Here is a 20,224-nt window from a genome sequence, read left to right on the forward strand (position 1 = left end):
CGGGGGGCTCCGGTGGCGCCGACGAGATCCCCAGGCTTCCGCAACGGAACTTGTCCCTCACCTCGTCCGCGCCTCCCTTACAGTCACCGGGCCGGTCGGGCCCCTTGCCTCCCCCGCCCAGCGAGAGACCCCCTCCTCCGGTGAGGGACCCACCGGGCAGATCGGGTGAGTTAAACCCAGCGCCCCCAAAGTCACCCATAATCTGGTCTTGCATGCAAACGAAGCATAAACAGACCCTCACACTGCCTCACACCTTGAAGTGACATTGGTGTGCTGTGCCCCTGTGACTGACTGTAAACCTCTGAGGTTTCAGTTCGCATCAGGTAACCAGGCACAAGCAAATTAACAACCAACAGCTGGGACTTTTATCTTCCATCTCTGCACTGTCTAAAGCCAGTTTAGCTGCCCTCCTTGGGAATCAGTTCTCATCTTCTGCAGGAGGGCTTACTGTTCCAGCAAGAAGGGCAGTTATGTCAGAACAAACGAACTTCTGTACCTCTGTGTTTGCCAGACCTTGAGACCACTTCCCTGCTTATTAAATACAAGGGTTTAAAATCCATTCTGTTCTTTGTTAACACCTCTGGCACATAAATCTCTCCATAAACCAAAGGTATAGTCTATAGACCTTCTCTTTATAAAAATGCTCATAGTCCTAAAATGAAAATTTGTATGTTGGCCTAGGGATGTAGCTCAGAGGTAGAGCCCTTGACCTTGCATGCTTGAGGCTCTGCATTGGATCTCCTGCACTGGGGAAACAACAAAATAACCCTGCATGTTATTTTATGGCTTGACAGGCCCATCTGTGCCCCAGCCCAGGCTGAAAAACATGTCTAAGGGAAGAGCTCTCGGAGTATGAAATGAAATGTGAGGATTTCATAGTGTGTGCTTTCTCCTAATAAGCACTTTTAGCAGACTTTATCCCCCCCACCCCGGTTAAGTCTGTTGGTCCATTTCAGGTGTACAGTAGTTACATTCATCATTGGGATCTGGTACCTTTACATGATGGATCTTATTTTCCCCCATTCCCCTTTTCTCCCTTCACACCCTTCACCCTTCCCTATTTACAAAGATTTTGTTTCCATGTTTTCCTTTTCTCATATTTTTCCTTTTTCCTTTTATTTCCCCTACCCTTCCCACCTCCCCTTAGCTCCTTTCTTCCTAGTTCACATTACCAATTACACAATTTGACCCTTATTTACACTTTAGTTTTTCACACCAGAGAAACTATTCAGTATTTACACATGTGTGTCCTATATATTGTTTTTACAGTCATTATTGATGGACTTAATACAACCATCTACTTTTCAAATTCCCCCACATCTTGAATACCTCGTCATATCTAGAAATGGAGCATTTTTTCTTTAGAAGTTAACTGACCTTTGACTCTAGGAACCTAATAAACACCATTCTTTAAATCAGTGGTCCTCAGACTTAATCACATCCTAGAAATACCGTGGAGCCTGGGCTCCTTCCTGGGGGTTTCTGGTAGAACTGGTCTGGGAGGCAGACTAGGTGTCAGGGTATTGAAGGTTCCCCAGTGTTAGTAATGTACAGCAGAGTTTGAGAACTGCTCCTTCAAGCAACTGTGCCACAGAGGATGGACTACAAATAGTAAAAACTTACTAGTCCACTAAATCCAGTCCATAGACATATTGTGGCCTCTCCTTAAGGTTTCTTCAGTGAACAAATGAGATTGGGTATTCAGGTGAATGAAATATAATGTATTTCTTTTCATCGAGTATGTAGAAATTTTCCCACAAAGTGGTGGAGGACCTTTTTACATGACTACCAAAAGGATGGATGAGAATAGTAAATCTTCCCTAAAATATTATAGGCAGTGACATATATCATGTATTCTTTCTTTGGATTAAATAAGTCATATCTGTTTCATTTAGAAATGGAGAGACACATACAGAAAATAAAATCATTCTAGTTCTACCATCGCTATCCAGACACAATCATTGATAACATCTTTGCACGTCTTTTTACACATCTTTTTAACATCTCACATATCTTTTCAATCTGTTTACGAATACATACATTTGTAACATTCATATCACTAAATATACTGTGTAACTTGCTTTGTATTTAACAGTATCTCATAAACTTTCTGATATGATTAAATACTCTTCTACAATTTAATTTTTAATGACTGTGTAATATTAGGTTCTACAAATGTACCTTCATTTCTTTAACCAGTCCCCTCCCTTGGTTATATAGGCTGTCTCTAGGTTTGGGCTATTGCAGATAATGCAGTGATACATCCTGGCTGCTAAATATTTGTGCACAACTCTGGGTTTCCTTTGAATGAATTCCTAGAGACAGTATTTCTGAGTCAGAGATTATACATAGCAAAACTATGGATTTCATAGGAACTGCCAAATTGCCTTTCAGAACTGTCCTACCATTTACATGTCAAGGGCCATCTATATTTTGAAATGTGCTTTGGCTTCATTGTTAGGGGAGTGGCTTTAGAATTTGATGGATTTGTAGTTAAATCCAGTCTCTTCCATTCATTAACTTCCTGACTTGGATATTTTAAGCTTCAGATACCTCAGAAGCCTTGTCTGCTGGCCCTGTACTCAGGATTATTATAAAAACTGAATGATACAAGTGTGTATTTTGCTTTCTGCGTGTAGTTATATAATTCAATAATCATATTTATTATTATTCTGCCAATAAGAAATAGAAACCTGTATTCTGTTGTGCCAGACTGAGTGTGGAGCTGGGCCCATGAGGTTAGAGAGTAAGACACTTGAACATTTACTTTAAAAACAAAAATGGGGCCAGGGATTTAGCTCAGCAGTTCAGTGGCCTGCCTTGCAAGCGCAGTTAGCATTTAGTGACAGTTAGGTGGAGATAATCTATTACAAGTGACATTAAACTCAGTGCACAAGACTCATTTCCACCTGTAAATCCAGTGTTGCTGCCCCAGATTCCGGCAGGGATGAAGAGAAGGGGCAGTAAATACTGCAAGACACGATGTCTCCTGGAGACGTCAGCTCTGGGAAGTGCCTCCCACCCCCTCAAGTGTTGGAGCCAAGACTTGTCAGGCAGATCTGCAATGGGCAGGTTGTTCCATTTAAAGTCTTTTAATTGGATTCTGAATCTATAGGTAATATTGTTTTTAGGTGCCATCCGACACTGTGTTTACATGAAACGCCAGCATGTTACAAGTGGAGCACACCGCTGAAGACCAGGAATAATTACTAAGGTCCTTTGGATTTACATGAGAAAATGCTTGATTGATTGATTGATTTTTAATTTAACTCAATACCCAAATAGCTTCTGCAATGGAGAAAGGGAAAAGCAACATGGGTTTCTTCTGTATTCTTTTTTTTTTTTAATTTACTTTGAATTTTTTTCTGGTAACTGGTTATACCACAGCACTGCATTTTTAAAAAATGGTTTCTAATACTTCTGTAGTACTTTTAACTTATTTTCTGGCCTATTACTCCTGGCAACAGCACTCTGAGAAAGGTGACTATCTGATACCCATTGTAGACAGGGACCAAGGTCCACCAAGCAGCAGCTTGCTTAGGGCCGGGACCCCCACCGCATCTACAGCTGCAGATATTGATTAGTGATTTGTCACTCCCTGTGCTCATCTGCCTCCCCTGCAGGAAGAACCAGGGGGGAACTCCTGCTTTCAGGATGACTTGTGTTTGGTCTCTTGACGCCACTTCTGCGTGGAAGCAGCTCATGTGCATCACAGAAACGTGTGTGCACAATTAGCAGTAAGGCTGTTCCATCAAAGAATGCATTCTTCTGAAGTCTAAAACAACTTCATGACTGTCTTACTCTTTAAAAAAATCAGGATGTCACACTAATGAGGTTCAATATCTCTTTTAAAGGATTATGAATGTTTTTTTTTTAAACTATATGGTTGTTGGTATAAACAGATTATCACCTGTTTTCAATTTCAATGTAGCATCTCCGGCCTCCATGCTAACTCAAAAGGCACTCAGCCACTCCTGTTTATATGTGCAGTCATTTCCATGTCCTGGAAAGTCTCCACATTCCCTAGAGAAAGGCTGAGTACCCAGCAGGCACTCAGTAGTTACACACTGATGACCACAATGGCAGTGTGGGATATACAGTAAATGTCATCCTTTCCTTTGCCCCAGGGCCCCTCCCACCACCACCGCCAGTGAACAGAAATGGCAGCACAAACCGGGCCCTGCCTGCCACCCCTCAATTGCCCTCCAGGAGTGGAGTAGATGGTCCCAGGAGCGGGCCCAGGCCTCCTCTTCCTCCAGATAGGCCTAGCACTGGGGCACTGCCTCCACCTCCACCATCAGCATCAATTAGAAATGGCTTCCAAGACAATTCAGGTGAAGGTGAGTAGAGCGTGCACGGCCGGCGGAATTAGCATTTCTACTTCCCTAGTTGCTATGACTGATCTAACCAATTATTTGAGAGTCTGCTCAGACTTCAAGTTAAAAATAGCAACCCCTGGCCAGGGATTTAGCTCAGTGGTGCTGTGGCCCCCTGCCTCGCAAGCGCAAGGTCCCGAGTTTGATCCCTGCTACCAAACAAAAAATAAAAAATAAAGAAAAGTAGCAACCCCTCCTCCCATTGCCACAAAGGCAGGTGGTTTTTTGACTTGTTCTTTGTTTAAGTCTCATTTTGTTTAACTTTCCAGAGAGTCTAGAATTCTAGAAAGAACATTTTTGCAGTTTACCTTCTTCTTATCTATATCCCTAAAAAGTTGGCTGTAGGTAAGGGACTCAACCACCTGCAGATACAGAGCTGCTTCCCTCTGCTGTGTTGTCAGAGTGGTTCCAGTCATCCTGGGGCCCACTGCGGAGAAGGAAGGTCTCCCACATGTTCGCTCTGGAGGGACTGGCTGGGTCCTAACCACTTCTGTGTTCAATCTGCAGCACTGGGGGGAAAACCACTTTGATTTTACCAGTACACTGTATCAGTGCAGCAGTCACTGACATTTGTAGTGTTTCCAGCTTTTCTGAAGGCATAGCTAGAACTGGTTTCTGCAGTTCTGTCTGTATTTCATTCTTCTGTGCCTTTCATTACATAAGTCTTGATAGCAGATTGCCTGTGCTGAACATACTGTTTGTTTCTCTCCTAGATGAGTGGGAAAGCAGATTTTACTTCCATCCAATATCTGATTTGCCACCTCCAGAGCCATATGTACCAACGACCAAAAGTTATCCCAGCAAATTGGCAAGAAACGAAAGCCGGAGTGAGTATTTCTGCCAGGGATTTCAAGAGATTTGTACTTGAATAACCTTGCTCAAGATGTTTAGGAGTACAGGCTTCTTGCCTGGATCAGGTAGAGAACCCCATGTGGAGTTATCTAAATCCTGGCAAATTTCCCTTCCATGTGCAGTGAAGAGATTGGAGATGCACACAGTGTAGATGAGAAACTATTATTTTTGCTGGGCGTGGTAGCACGCACCTGTAATCCTAACACTGTAGGAGGCCAAGGCAGGAAGATCACAAGTTTAAAGCTAGCATGGGCAACTATGCTAATGTGAACAATCTTCCCCCATTTTGATCTTCTGAGACAGCAAAAGTAGAGCCATCTTTATTCCTACTAGTTTTGAGACTGGCAGAATGTCTTATTAATTGTCACAAAACTTAATATAACTGCCTTGATCTTTTAAATGTATTATAACCATAGCCTTATGTAGCATTCTGTGTAAATGTTAAATATATCCTCAATTTCTCCAAAAAAACAGATTTTACCAGGCTCTCTTCTATTCTTATCCATACAATTCAGCTAGGTGTGGTAGTGTTCACCTTTAATCCCGGTGCTGGGGAGGCTGAGGCAGGAGGATCACTGTTAATTTCAAGCTAGCCTTGGCTACATATTGAGTTCAAGGCCAGCTTGGACTATATGGCAAGCCCCTGTCTCAAAAAAAAAAACTTATCCATATAATGCAGATTTTTTTCTATAGTTACAATGACAGTGTATAGTTTTCTGGTGGGAAGATTTACAGAATATTGCTTATTAAACACTTTGCATTTTATCACATGGTATTTTATTTCAGAGGAGTCCATCAACTCAGCATGACAATAATTTAACATTCCTGCCCATTTAGATTTTTTCTGGTTATTTGATATGTGTAATAATGTCATAAAGAAGGAAATCACTTTCCCCATTCAAGAATAAATGTGAACAAAAAAAGGAAACACACATACTGCAATTTCACAACAGGAATGTACAGGACAAAAAAATAATTAGCATGAAGTATACAAAGAGCATTCATGAGGCTCATACTTATAGCAGTCTTAGCCCCAGACCCAGACTAAGTGAATCAAATAACTGACGCAGAGTCCCTAGCCACATCCTTACCCTCCAGCAGAGCACCTTACACATCCTCTGATTCTGTCTGAACACACAGTTCTGAAACAGTTTTTGCTGGTGGCTCCCAGTCTGAGAGCAGGTTAATATCAGCCGAAGCTAAGGATGATTAGAATCAAAAACACTGACCCCAGGCCGGGGATTTAGCTTAGCAGTTTGGTGGCCTGCTTCGCCATCACAAGGACCTGAGATCCCCGGTACCAAAAAACAAAAAACAAAAAACACTGATCCTGGAGAGAACCGATATTGATGTCAGTCTCGGGTCAAAGGAGGGTTAGGGACACAGAGCTGTACCACAAGGAAAAGCACAGGACAACACCAGTGAGTCACATTGCACTTTGTGACTCTGTTGAAGAATTCAAAGAGTTAAAAATTATTTGGGGGAAATTTCTATAAACAAATTCCAGAAGGAAACAGAACATTGCTACTTCCTTTAATTCCTAGGAAAATTCATTTAGTTGCAATGAGACTGTCCCAAAAAGACAAAACAAGAATTAGTGGTCAAAATTTTTGATGAAAAGTAAGTTTTTTAGCCAGGGATTTAGCTCAGTGGTACCCGCACCTGCCTTGCAAGCACAGGATCCCCAGTACCAAAAAAGAAAAGTAAGTTTTTGTGTAGAACAGATAGTCTTTGGAGTGTTTTATGTGTCTTCATCAGAAAGTGGCTTGTGTCTGATAAGAATATAACGTGCTTTCCTTCTGTCTTGGGCACTAATGACTGAGTTCTCTTTAAGTTCATATAGATTCTAAATATTTTCCCACACTCATGATAGGTATTTATAATCTAATTTTTAAATTATTTGCATTTTTAGTCAGTAACAGAACCATCTTCTCCATACCCTCTAAAGTTTTAATTTTATAGCTGAACACATTTCTTTCTTTCCTTTCTGTATTTGGTGTCAGACCCAGGGCCTTCACACTAAGCTATGTCTTCAGCCCTTTTTAAAATTTGTTTGTTCCAAGGGTCTCCCTAAATTGCTAAATTGCCCAGGTTGGGCTTGAATCTGCAGTCCTCCTATCTCAGCCTTCCAGACTGCTGGAATTACAAGTGTGCACCATGATATCTGGCTTAAGACTGAAATGAACTTGAGAGCTAGAACAATGCCCTGTTCACTGTTGTATCTTCCCTGCTTGACATGTAACAAGCATTTTAAAATATTTTTAAACTAGTAAATTTCCACTGCCCCCAAAATGTTTTTTGCAGTTTTGCTTTAGATAACAGATCATCTAACAAAAGTAAATAAGATACTGTCAAGTACCAAGTTTTATTCTGCTCCTGTAACTGCCTCAGTGTGAAAGATGAGAGCCTGGTGGAGCACCCAGGCAGCCATGACATGGTAGAGCACACTGTGAGTGCCACCAGACAAGGCGGGCTCTTATTTCGCTGAACACTTGCGGTGGGTGTGTCAGTTGACGATCAAGACTGCATGATAGAAAGCTGGTTTCTACTCAGATAAGTCTATTCAGATATGTCATGGCCCTGCTGAAGAAAAGACTGGGCTGGGATGGTGAGAGGAACTGACAACACAGTGGACTCCCAGTGTTTTCCTGAATCTCCTCTTGCTCAGAGATTTGCTCCTGTCTCGGAAGTCCCTTAGTCTGCAGGGTCACTGTCAAGATGCCTGCCAAAGAACCCCCTCACCTGCCCCATGAATCTCAGAGAAGTGGCCAGAGCAGACCTCTGGGAACCCTGGCTTCATGCCTCACACCTGTTACCACCTCAGAATGTGAATCGATTTTAGACCTGGTTTGAAATGCACTGATACCCATGAAGGTGCGTAGCTTGACAAAGAACACATCAATAGAGTGAAATGAAACCCACAGAATGGGAGGAAATATTTGATAAGGGGTTAATATTCAGAGTATATGAAGAATTCCTACAACTAAACAGTAACAAAAATACCTACTAAACAATGAATACCTGAATAGACATTTCTCTGAAGAAAGTATACAAATGGCCAATAAGCACATGAAGAGGCTCAACATCACTAATCATTAGGGAAGTTAAATAAAACTATAATGTTGGATAACATACCTTATCCAACAGGAGAAGTGATGAATTAGATAAATTACAGTATAGTTCTATATAGTAGAAGGCAAGGCATCATTAATAGTCATATTTGTAAAGAGTATTGACTTTGGATGTTGTGTGATACTATTTCTAGAAGAAAAAGGATCTAACTTTCTAAGGGGTAAATATACACATAATTGCTATTGGTTATCTCTGGGTGGTGCAAGCATGGGGGAATTTCTTTTGTTTTTGTTCTTATTTTCTAAATTTATAATCAACATACGAGGTGGTAAGAAAAGCATGTGTTTTTGCTGACTGCTGTGCACCTTGTCAGTAGTGAGTGGTGGTCACCGTCTGGTAGCTTTTATTCCCATCATTCTGTGTTCACCCTTCCTCATCCACGAATGCCTCAGCCTTGGTCAGAAGGGTTGAAGCAGTGGGTACTTTGCAAGTTTCCCTCTTCATTTATGGCAGGAAACTGCCACAAGTACTCTGCTAATTTCCACAGTAAGAATCCCTAGTTTCCACGTAAGAATATAAGCTTTCTACCAAGACCTGTCATGTAAGGGAACAAGATCCCAGTGATGAATGTAACTGTACTGTATACTTAAAAAGTATCAATAAACTCAATAAGACTTTAAAAAAAGAATGTAAGCTTTCTAATCAAAATTATATTCTGTCTTTTTTCATCAAGGTGGATCCAACCGAAGAGAAAGGGGTGCCCCACCCCTTCCTCCCATTCCGAGGTGATCTCTGCCTGCTCTTCTCTCTCCAGACTCCAGAGCACCTTCTGTTGTTGCTGTCTGAGAATCGCACACCTTCCTCCCCCTTCCCTGGTCCTCTTCATTTATGGCAGGAAGAAAGAAGAGAGGGTGAGGGGAATTTCTGTGTGAGGAGGTGAGGATCCAGTACAGAAATGCACCTAGCTTTTTGTGTCCTGTATATTTTCACAGCTATCGCTTGCTTCAGCTACAGCCTGCCCGTGTTGGCTTTGGGATCCATATGCTTTTGTGCAAATAAGCAGAGACTCATTGTGTCCCAGCCCTCAACCAAACCTTCACTGCATTTGTGACAGGCTATAATTATGAAAGTCCCCAAGAGCTGTTATTGCCTATGCTTTTTTCATGTGCTTGGCCTCCTGTGAGTCTGTTTCCATGAACCACAGATGGCTAAGACACATTGTTGATCAAGGGCTCACACAAAGCTTTTGCAGTTACAGGATGCCCAGTCTTGGGCATTCTGATGTAGGCTGGAGAACAGAGCTGTCTAATAGAAATACAATGTCAGTCTTGTATACCGTTTTAAATTTTCCACTAGGCACATTTTTGCAAAGGTAAAAAGAAACACAAGAATTAATTTTAATATATTTCCCTTAGATCTATACATCCAAAACATCATTTCAGCCTCTAACCCATATAAGAATTATAAATGAGATATTTTACATTCTTTTTGGTACCAAGTCCTCCAGACCCAGTGTGCATTCTCTGCTTAGAGCACATCTCCATTCGGACTAGTTACATGGCAAGTGGTCAGTGTCCACATGTGCTGAGTGGCCAGTCTGTTGGGCAACACAAGTCAGGAAGATGAAAGTTAGTTCAAAAACCTCTTGTTTAAAAAGCAAAAATAGCTAAGATGAGCTTTAGCAATTCAACACATACCTAAAAATAAAGTTAGGACCCAACACTTTATTTGGCTGGCAGCTTGACCCTAGATTTTGGTTCCTTCTTTTTCTTCTTCCCTTCATGTCTGTGTACAAGTGTTGCTTCACAGTTATCAAGGTCAGAAATTGATCTTACACGGTTTACATTGACATGGAATAAAGCCATTGGAAAGAAACTGAAAGCCATTTGGGGCTTCCAGGCTCAGCACCAGCTGCCTTGTGCTCTCACTTGTCAGTCGGATGCCTGCCTTGCAGATCTGAAGTGGCCTTTGTCGCCATCCCCCACCCCCACTGAGCAAGCTCCTCAGTGCCATGATAGGCTAGGGAGGCTAAGTAGGTGGGAGGCAAGAAAAGAGAAAGGTATGGAGACAAGCACAAAAGTGCATAACAGATTTGAGTTGATGGGCAAAACTCTAAAAATCTAAATCTGATGCTTATGGGGTTGACTGAATTAGAGAACTTTCTACTAGAATTAGGGGGTAACTTTGAATCTAACCAATAGAATCATTTAATTTAGATCTATGCAAATAAAGCTCCATTAAAGGACCAGGAGGAGGAGCCAACCTTGCCTTTTTAAAATGTGATTTTGTTTACAAAATTTTACTGGGACTTTTAAATCTAGCTATAGAGTTGGAAAAAATATTTCCACTTTGATGTTGTATATGGTTATGTTTAAAATTGCCATTACTCATTTTTTAAAAGCACATGACAACACGTGTATATGTATATCTACCTAAACTTTGTATCAGTTTATTGAATTTAGTGTATGGTTCATATATTACTGGGTGATACTAATAAGAAATCATTCCAAAGAAAAGTTTGAAGGATGCATTCCTATTTATAGAATAAATAACTGTTTCATTTATATAAAAGTAGAACTTAAGAGTTCTAATAAGTGGAATGTCTAATAAATTATGAAGTTACCAATTTGAATCTATTGTACTTTTATAACTGCCCTTGCCATAGTCCTGGGCTTAGTACATTAGAGAACTTGTTTTCGTCCCCTCCACTGCCATTCTTCTATCTTATGGCTATAGTCACTTGGGGCTGTTACTCAGCGAGAATCAAGAAATATAAAGGTATATAACAAGCTTGGCCAAAATTTTTTGTTGTTGTTATTCCTAATTTGGTAATTTGGCAGCACGATTTTATTTTGGATTCTTTGTCCTGAGTCAACAGTGACTGATACCTGTATGATAAAGCCTAATGACCCAGGTCACAAAAGATAGCATTGGACCTTCCTAACAAGTGACAGAGAAAAGTCTGACCCAAAGAAAGCAGTTCTGCATTTTGTAAAGGGTAAAATTTGTAGAGGGAATTGGACAAGTCTTTGTATATCTCATCTTTGCCGGTATCTTTTTAAAGTATGAAATAGAGTAACAGCTCAAAGTTGCCTTTCATCCAGAATAGAGATGTTTTCAGAATATATTTAAGGGAATGTTTCATGAATACACCTACACCCTTTCTTTGAAAGTTAGCAACTAATTACATCCACAACTTTGAACAAGTTCTATACTAAAATCTTTAACCATGGCAGATCATAAAAATGAGCATTTTCTTCCCTTGAAATGAGAGCTCACCTGTTTTTCCATAAGATTTACAAATAAATATATTCAAGAGGCGATACAGTATTTTAACATTCACATATCATTTTATATTGAAATGTATTACAGTATTAAAATTCAATGTTCTATATTTATTTCACTATGCATTTTATTTAGCAAAAGCCAAGAAAAATATTTAATCCAATGGTGCCTTACTTAGTGATTTGAAATAAACTTTTTATGTTTAAGTAGCAGATTATTTGCATATTTGTAAAAGCAGGCCTTTATATTTTAACTTGTAATGCCAATTTTGTTATTTTAGTAGCAGAAATGAAATGGTTATTAAAGTGCCCTAACATTTTGGTATGAAATTAATTTTTCTCTGTTTATAGTAAAGGACTGTAGAAGGAGAAGAAAAATATTTTTCATACCATTGCACTGTGTAAACAGACACATCTTGGTATCTGTGTCATCAGCATAGTTTAAATGGTAGGGTAGAATCTACCCTAGACATCTACGTCTTTGTAAGTTAGCCAGACAATAAATAAAAGCAGAATGATACAGTGTCAAGTGGTGGTTTTTCTTTAAGTGTTGTCTATGTAAATATGAATTAAAAAGCAATTGCTTGTTTTCCATTTTGGTAAAGAAAAAGTAAAAAGCAAAACATATAACCAAAAAAAGACTGCAGAGATCCACACAAGTAAACATTCAATACCTCTTTGCTCATCTCTTCTTGTCTGATTTCCTGAAAACCTGCATCTCTGTCTGTAAAATGGGTAATGGAAGCCACGGAGACCAGAGCAGACATTGAGAAATCCTGGAAAAGCCATGGGGAATTTAGGAAGTCTGATAATTTCTTAAACTATCTGCCCTGTATGTGTGTACTGTGTCCACATTATCTCAGCATAGTGCAATAGTTAGGAACCTAGGAAGATCTTGATCCATCCCTTTCTTGCAAGTCATTTTTACCCTGTGTCTATAGCTACAAAGTAAGGACCATCCAATAGCATCAATGTGTGCATTACTGAGACAATGTCAGCACTGACTGACTGAAAGCATGCGCAGTAAGTGGCAAATAGGTAGACACGTTCCCACATTCCCTGGAACCAGATCAGATAGAAGATGATTTATTTATTTATTTATCTTTATTAAGTTTTACATATACAGTACAGTTACATTCATCATTGGGATATTGTACCTTTACATGACTTACCTTGGTCTTATTTTTCACCATTCCCCAGGCCTCCCTTCACTCCCTTCACCCTTCCCTGTTTACAGAGAGCTCTAGGAGAAAAAATGCAGTGTAACCTCTAGAAAAGTTGCTGTCGATTCCTACATCTTATAGCCTGGAAAATGAAGCTCATTCCTTCAATCATCAAAGAAATACTGTTATGTTCAATTTGAAGTCACAGAAGTTTAAGAGCCAGAGAAGCTTAGAATAGGCCAGTCATAGAACTCCTGCTCCACAATGGGGCACTTCTGAGAAGGGAAGGGGTGTTTGTAGAGTTGCCATGACAATGGGTGCACACTGGGGCCATACATGTGGTCACCCCACTGCAAGGTATCCAGTCCAGCACTGTTGCCTTACAGATGGGCAGTTCAAAGCCCCAAATGACATCCTGCAGACAGTTTTTGCGTTTCGCTGCCCCACACCACCATCTTTATCACACACACACACACACACACATGCTCATCTGTATGTTTTCTACATCTTTCATGCTTTCTGGAAACAAAAAGCCAAAGGAATAGCTGCAGAGTCAGAGGATGGGCCCTGTACACTGAGACCTAGACTTGAATCCTGGCTCTGATGCTTGCTCCCTGCAAAGCCATAGACAAGTTATTTAAGCTCTCTGATCTCTTCAACAGCAAAATGGTTACAAAGCTTAAATACACAAACACCAGGCAAAATGCTACCATAGTTTAGGCACTCAATGAAAGTTAATTATCTTTCGTTTCCTAGTCCTTCAGCGACTAACATAAGCCATATTGAGAAAGGAATTCTCAGTGCAAAAAAAAGTCTTGACAACTTCCAAGTAAAAATTGATATGAAAACTGGCCTCATTTGTCCAAACCAAAATCACTTGCATGGTTCACTCATCCAGTCACTAAAGTGGTAGCACTTGCTGTGTGGCAGCCCCATGTCTGCACTGATGATGTGATCTCTAAGCGGCAGTTAGAAGGCCACCACCTGACCCACCGTGTGTGGCCACAACCCCTCACCCTGCCAGCATAGGGCTTTCTGCTAAGGAAATGAACACTTCAGAGTTGTGTGTCCACCCATGACACCACCTGAGGTAATTTCTTTTTTTCCTATCGTTTCAGTGATAAATCACAATGATTTTTAAAATTTTTAACCTACAGGAAAATGGGGAGGGGGACAGTATGTTGAGAGATTTTTGATGGCCAATAGGTGTCTTTTAGGTTTTGATTAATTTTGAAAGTAGACTCAAGGATTCCCATCTACTTAAACATTCCCAATAACTGGAGTTTTCTTAGGCGCACAGTTGTCACCAGTTTAGAGTAGCCCTTTTTTCCCCTGAAATCTTTACAACCTCCACTCTGAGTACTTGTCATCTCTGCAGTTAGCATATCCATGTTTCCTACTGGTGTTTAGAAACGTCCAACCCATGAACATTACAGAACAAATACCTGTGTCTTCAAGTGCTGCTTCTATTATCACAAAGGTGCATTCTCAAGAAGTGAATTCATTTCAAACTTTGGGACCTCCTCAACTAAGGGAAATCCTTCTACTTAAATTTGTTATCCTCTTTTGTGACCTTTTCTTATTTCTCTTAATAAAGCATCTTAAACTGCCTCTGGCTTCAACCCTAACAAAGCCTTTTTCTTTCTTAATTACTGTCCTCCTTAGCTTCTGACATAGAACTCAGCCTTGAAAACTTTCTTAAGTCACCAACTTCCCATGAGTGACCTAAATACTCAGGCAGACATGAGAGGCAAAGTGTTTGCTTCCTTTGTACTCCCACAGTGGCCTGTAAATATTCTAAAATAATTTGGTCATTGAGCTGCCCACAATTGCAGCAGAACTACATGTGACCAACCTAGGAAAATATGTTTGACCTTTGAGGTGCCTGGGAAATACATCTGAAGGGTTTTAGACACTGAGCTCGAGTTTAGCGCAAGTTTTGACCAGGAATACGGATTCCAGAACACCTGGAATAGCCATCATGAACTTTACATAAATATGCTTCAGGCTTGAAGGAATCTCACACTTTCTCCGTTTTCTGTCTTTCGTAGAAAGTTGAAGGTCACTCATTAAAATTACAGGTCCCTGAGCCAGAGGCAACAGACAATTGGAAAGACTCAAATGTTTTATGGAACTGTAGTATATTTATTCATTCAAATTATTCAAATCACCAACAAAAACTAGTTGAGAAACTGATTCATTAAGCCCTGGGATTCGAGGGGTATGTATTACATGATACAAAGTTGTATTAGTGCTAGAATCAAGGGTGTGGGTTTCAATCCAAAATCTGACAAAAACTTCAGGTACAACCCCACTGTGTCACAGCTCTAGAATTCTCCTCACCACTGACATGGGTCTGCACATCATTGGCTATGCACATCAAAAGGAAACTCCCCCTCTTCCTGGCTCCTTAGAGATTTACTTCTAGAACAAAGGCATGGATAGGTGCCAGATGGGAACATCGGGTAAAAAGGAGAAAGATCTAACCTAATTAAAAAGACCTAGTGTAACAGTAATCTTACACCATTGCAACACTATCTAATTTACTTAACTACTATTGTCTTTGTCATATAACTACCACAGAATCTTTGCAAGTATTATTGTTAATCTTTCTGTGTCTGCATGTAAAGAAATTAAGGCCTGAATGGACTAGCAATCTGCCTAACACTGTTTGCCTTGAATAGATCTAGAATTCAAACTCAAAAATGTTGATGTCTCATAAAAGCGAGGACATTTTAATAAGCCAAGTCAAGGGAAGAACTAATCTGAGAAAGGTAGCAAGCTCAATTGGATGAATGTAGGTTCTTGTAGAACTCTTTACATTGTCTTTACTTCCCTCAGTGGGCCACAGACTGGCTCTAGTCCTATACCAGCAGTTACCACCTGAGACATGTTGCTTCTTGGCTGTGTCTAACTTCTTTGGTTCTTTATAGTAGAGAGTAGTTATAATACCTGGTTTGAGGTTCTAAAAGGAACATCATTCACCTGCACTTTTCAGTTCATCTTATCAAATACTTGCTAGTTTAAGGTGATCTGAGACAGATGCTAAAATTCAAGCATTATTTCATTAAATAGTTGCAGATTTCTGAATGTCCCCATAGCAGGGTCAAACTGCAATGTGAACAGTTAATTTCTGTCTTGTGTATCTCCATTATTTATGAGATATCTCTACCATCCATATCATAAATTGATAGCACTGAATTTATGTTTTGCTGTCCTTGGACTGAGCATGGTGGAACATACACATAAGTCCAGCACTTAGGAGACTGAGGCAGGAGAATCACTGCAATTTCAAGACCAGCCTGGGCTATACAGTGAGTTCAAGGCTAGCCTGAATTACAGAGGCAAAGTCTGGCTTAAAAAGCCTTTTAAAAACAGCTATGTGGCTCTTTTAAATATCAAATAACAGGATTTGCTTTCCTGTAAAAGCCAGAAGTAGATCTTATGCTCTTCAGTCATACAGTCTAGCACTTAATCACAGGGGAAATGAGGTTAGAGCAAAAAGACAGTCACATTCATATTCAACAAAACTGAGTGCTTGCTTCAGCAGCACATATACATATTCAACAAAACTGAAATAAGCCTCCACATTGCAAAGGTTTTCCATGCATTACCTCATTTGTACCCTGTGTGATCCTCTGAGGGAGGAAGAAATTGACCCCCCATACTGCAGATGCAGGGCTGACAGCACCAGGAGATGAAGTGATTCAATCAAGGTCTCACAGCTTTCAGGTTGGGAAAGAGAGACCCCTCTGAGTAGTTCAGTCACAGTCTTCTCACTGCTGCGTTATCACCCTGTTGTTTTCCTCCATTTGACAACTACTGTGACACATGCAAGGGGCGAGCTCAGGTGACAGGACGAGTGCATCTCAGGGAAGAGCTTGGAGTCTGAGGGCGGGGGGTTCTTGAGGCCAGGGCACAAATAACACTAGAACCAGGCAGAAAGCAATGCTATTCATAAGCTTGAAATGATGCATCACGAGAACGCAAGAAGGACCAACTCCTGAGAAAGTGGTTGAGCCTCACCGCACTGCAGTCCTGCGTGTCACCCTCAGTTTCTAGCTCAGATCTTCAGTGTCACAAGGAAAGCGAAGAGAGCCACCAGCATGGAAGCAGCTGGAGTCCTAGGGCCTGCCTCACCCACCAAAATAGAAAGCCATGGAGCCCAGGGAATTGGTATCTTGAGCAAGCACACTGAGGCTTTATTCAGAATCACTGTTCTGAAGATTTTGACCTTGCATTGGGCCTTTAAAGTTGTACTCATATAGACAGACTTCATGATATGATGGGAAGATTAAATCACTAAGGTAGCCTTCACTTATTGTTATGCATCTTTATTCCACTTAACACTGGCCCTTGTGTGCTAATGCATTAGGATGCTATTTGTCTAGAAAATACTTTTCTTAAACATTATCCACCAGATAAGTCTTATTATCCTAAGTGAAATAAACCAAAGAAAAATGTTCACACTGTAGGATTCCACTTTTATGAGATATCTAAAGGAATCAAATTCATGGAAACAGAAAGCAGAATGGGGGCTCCCAGGAGCTGGGGGTTCAGAGGGAAGGGCTTTTGTTAGTTTAAAAGATGGAGATAGAGTTTCAGTTTTGCAAGATGAAACAGTTTGGAGACAATAATGTGAATATATTTAATTCTACTCACTGTGCACTTGAAAAGAGTTAAGACAGGAAATTTTGTGTTATGTGCTTTTTATCACAATAAAAAATCATATCTATCATTAAACTCTGTGATACATTTCTCACATGCTAAGGGCCACCTGTCTCTGCCAAAGAAAAATTGCATAGGAACAGCACCATTCAGACCCTCCAGTGAGCATCAGCCTTCTGTACTGTGCATGGTCCACTGTGATTTTTTTGGCAATGGAGTGCCTACAAAGTATGCTCTCTGTTCTGGCCATTTTCCAATGAGTTGTAGTAAGCAAAAGAGCTTTCAAAAGGTGATATAGTATGGATTGTGCCATAAAGAAATATAGAATACAGCTGCTTCTCAGACAAAGGACTACTATCCAGGATATATAAAGAACTCAAAAACTAAGACTCCCCAAATATAAAGACCTGATTCAAAAATGGGCATCTGAAATGAACAGACATTTCTCAAAAAAGTAAAAGCAGCAAATAAATATATGAAAAAATGTTCAACATCATTGGTCATTCAAGAGATGCAGATTTTCATCTGAGATTTCATCTGAGATGCAGATTTTCATTTTCACACTGAGATTCCACCTCACTCCAGAAAGAATGGCTGCTATCAAGAAATCAACCAATAACAAATGCTGACAGGGCTATGGGGAGAAAGGAACCCTTCTCCATTGTTGGTGGGAGTGCAGACTGGTGCGACCACTGTGGAAATCAATATGGAGACACCTCAAGGAACTAGGATTAGAGGTTCCATTTGACCCAGCTATCCCTGCTGTGTATCTTTCCAAAAAGAATTAAAAGAATTATACTACAGTGGTATATACACTCGCATGTTTATAGTGGCACAATTTATAATAGCTAAAACTTGGAAATTGCCCAATTGCTCATCAACTGGAGACTGGATAAAGAAGATGTGGTTTTTCTATAAAATGGAGTACTACTCAGCCATAAAGAATGAGAAACTAGAGCCATTTATATGAAAATGGATGAATATTGAGGCCATGCTTTTTTTGTTTTTTTTTTTTTTTTTTTTTTTGGTAACAGGGATTGAATTCAGGTGCTGACCATTGAGGGCATGCTCTTAAGTGAAATAAATAGGACACACATGTGTAAATACTGAATCATTTCTCTGGTATGAAAAACTAAAAGTGTAAATTAGATTCAAATTGTATAATTGATAATGTGAAATAGGAAGAAAAGGTCTAAAGGAGTAGGGGAAGTGGGAAGGGTAGGGGAAAGGAAATAAGGAAAAGAAAAAATATGAGAAAAGGAAAAAATGGAAATAAAGTCTTTGTAAATAGGGAAGGGGGGAGGGGTGAAGAGAGGGCAGGGGTATGGGGAAAAAATGAGAACCCAGATCTGTCATATAAAGACACAGGATCCCACTGATGAATGTAACTGTACTGTATACCTAAGAAGTACCAATAAACTCAATGAAAAAATATATATAATAGTATTATATCAGATGGTGAAAATATTTTAAGGTTTGGTGCTATACATATGCGGTAGTTTACTAGACTTCAAAGAAATGGCCAGTAACAAAAGAGAAGGATCAACCGAGATCCATCCAGGTGGTGGAAATCTGTTCACATTATGAAGAAAATCATAAGCACCCCTTCCACCGGGGATGATAGACTAACAGTTATGATTGGTCATGGGAACTGACTATGGCCTGAGGAACACTGAGTCAGGAGATTTGAAGAAAAGAGACCAAAACATTGAAGAACTGGCCTCAGAGACTTGCCAAAACAGCTGGCTCATTTGGGCTCCCTCTGCAGAGACAACTTCCCCTGCATCGCACCAAAGATGCCAGAGGACCACCGGGAAGCGCGTTAGGACAGAATCCTGTGATCTATGCCCTCGGCTAGAAATTCTGATTCAACAGGTCCAGGGCAAGGCCAGAGAATTTGCATTTCCAACAGGCTCTCAGACCACCACACTTTAAGTAGCTTTGGTCTCTATTTATAATAATTAAATATTCTTTGTGTTAAACTAATATGTATGTATAGCACCAAAACTAAAAACATTTTCTGTAATTTGCATAATTGTTGAAGAAACAGCTGATTAAAGGAGAAAACCAGTTGCTATGCATTATTGAAAATGAAAGCTAATTATGCCTTATAAATTGCCTAATGTTCTTTGACCATTAATCGTATCTATTGATCTTTTTGTTGTTGTGTTTGCCTTTCATTCATATGATGGAGGCTGAAGTGGAATCCAAATGTTAATAAATGGTAATTATGGATTTTTAAAAAATCAAATCAAAACAGCAAAAATCACGAAAAAACTAATTCAGGAAAGCTGACAAGCCTTCACCCTTAATCATCTCAAGGTTAAATAATGATCAGAATTCTTTCAGTTGAAGTACTTATGTTGCATCTTGATGCTTGACTATCATATAAATATAACTGTGCTATTAGGCTCTATTTTTCATTGCAGATGAAATTGATGTATTTTTGTGTGGTGTAGCCTGACATAGTAAAATTGTTACTCTCTAGGTAGGATATTCATAAAAATGTAATTACTGTAATCAGAACAGTCTTTAAACTCATGAGCAGGGACTGCCAGATTCATCATTGGCAGTTTTCAATCACTTCCCATGTAATAAAGGGACTTCTTGAAGCAGACTTGGAATCATTAATGTCTGACAGAGGGAAGCTATTCCTCTCAAATGACAGAGTGCTGTGGGATCCTCAGAAGGTCTCCCGGTTAGTCGGCTCCTCTGCTGGCGTTGGGCAGGACTGGACAGAAATTTTGAACATCCTTTACTAGCTTTACCCCCGACACAACCGGTTTCATAGCAGTGCTTTTGCCGGGAG

General features: G+C 40.1%; 1 protein-coding gene across 1 annotated transcript in view; it reads left to right on the plus strand.

The window, feature by feature from the left end:
- Wipf1 (WAS/WASL interacting protein family member 1) overlaps positions 1 to 9,615 on the plus strand; it is a 77,356-nt gene extending 67,741 nt beyond the window's left edge. Inside the window, exons 7-10 of the mRNA XM_010607079.3 lie at positions 7 to 165; positions 4,128 to 4,340; positions 5,090 to 5,203; positions 9,034 to 9,615. Coding sequence (XP_010605381.1) covers positions 7 to 165; positions 4,128 to 4,340; positions 5,090 to 5,203; positions 9,034 to 9,089 — 542 coding nt within the window. The 3' untranslated portion in view covers positions 9,090 to 9,615. The remainder of the gene's footprint in view (positions 1 to 6; positions 166 to 4,127; positions 4,341 to 5,089; positions 5,204 to 9,033) is intronic.
- The last annotated feature ends 10,609 nt before the right edge of the window (positions 9,616 to 20,224 follow it).

The sequence above is a fragment of the Fukomys damarensis genome, unplaced genomic scaffold, assembly GCF_012274545.1.
Source record: "Fukomys damarensis isolate Sample0158 unplaced genomic scaffold, DMR_v1.0_HiC HiC_scaffold_26, whole genome shotgun sequence".
NCBI classification, from domain to species: domain Eukaryota; kingdom Metazoa; phylum Chordata; class Mammalia; order Rodentia; family Bathyergidae; genus Fukomys; species Fukomys damarensis.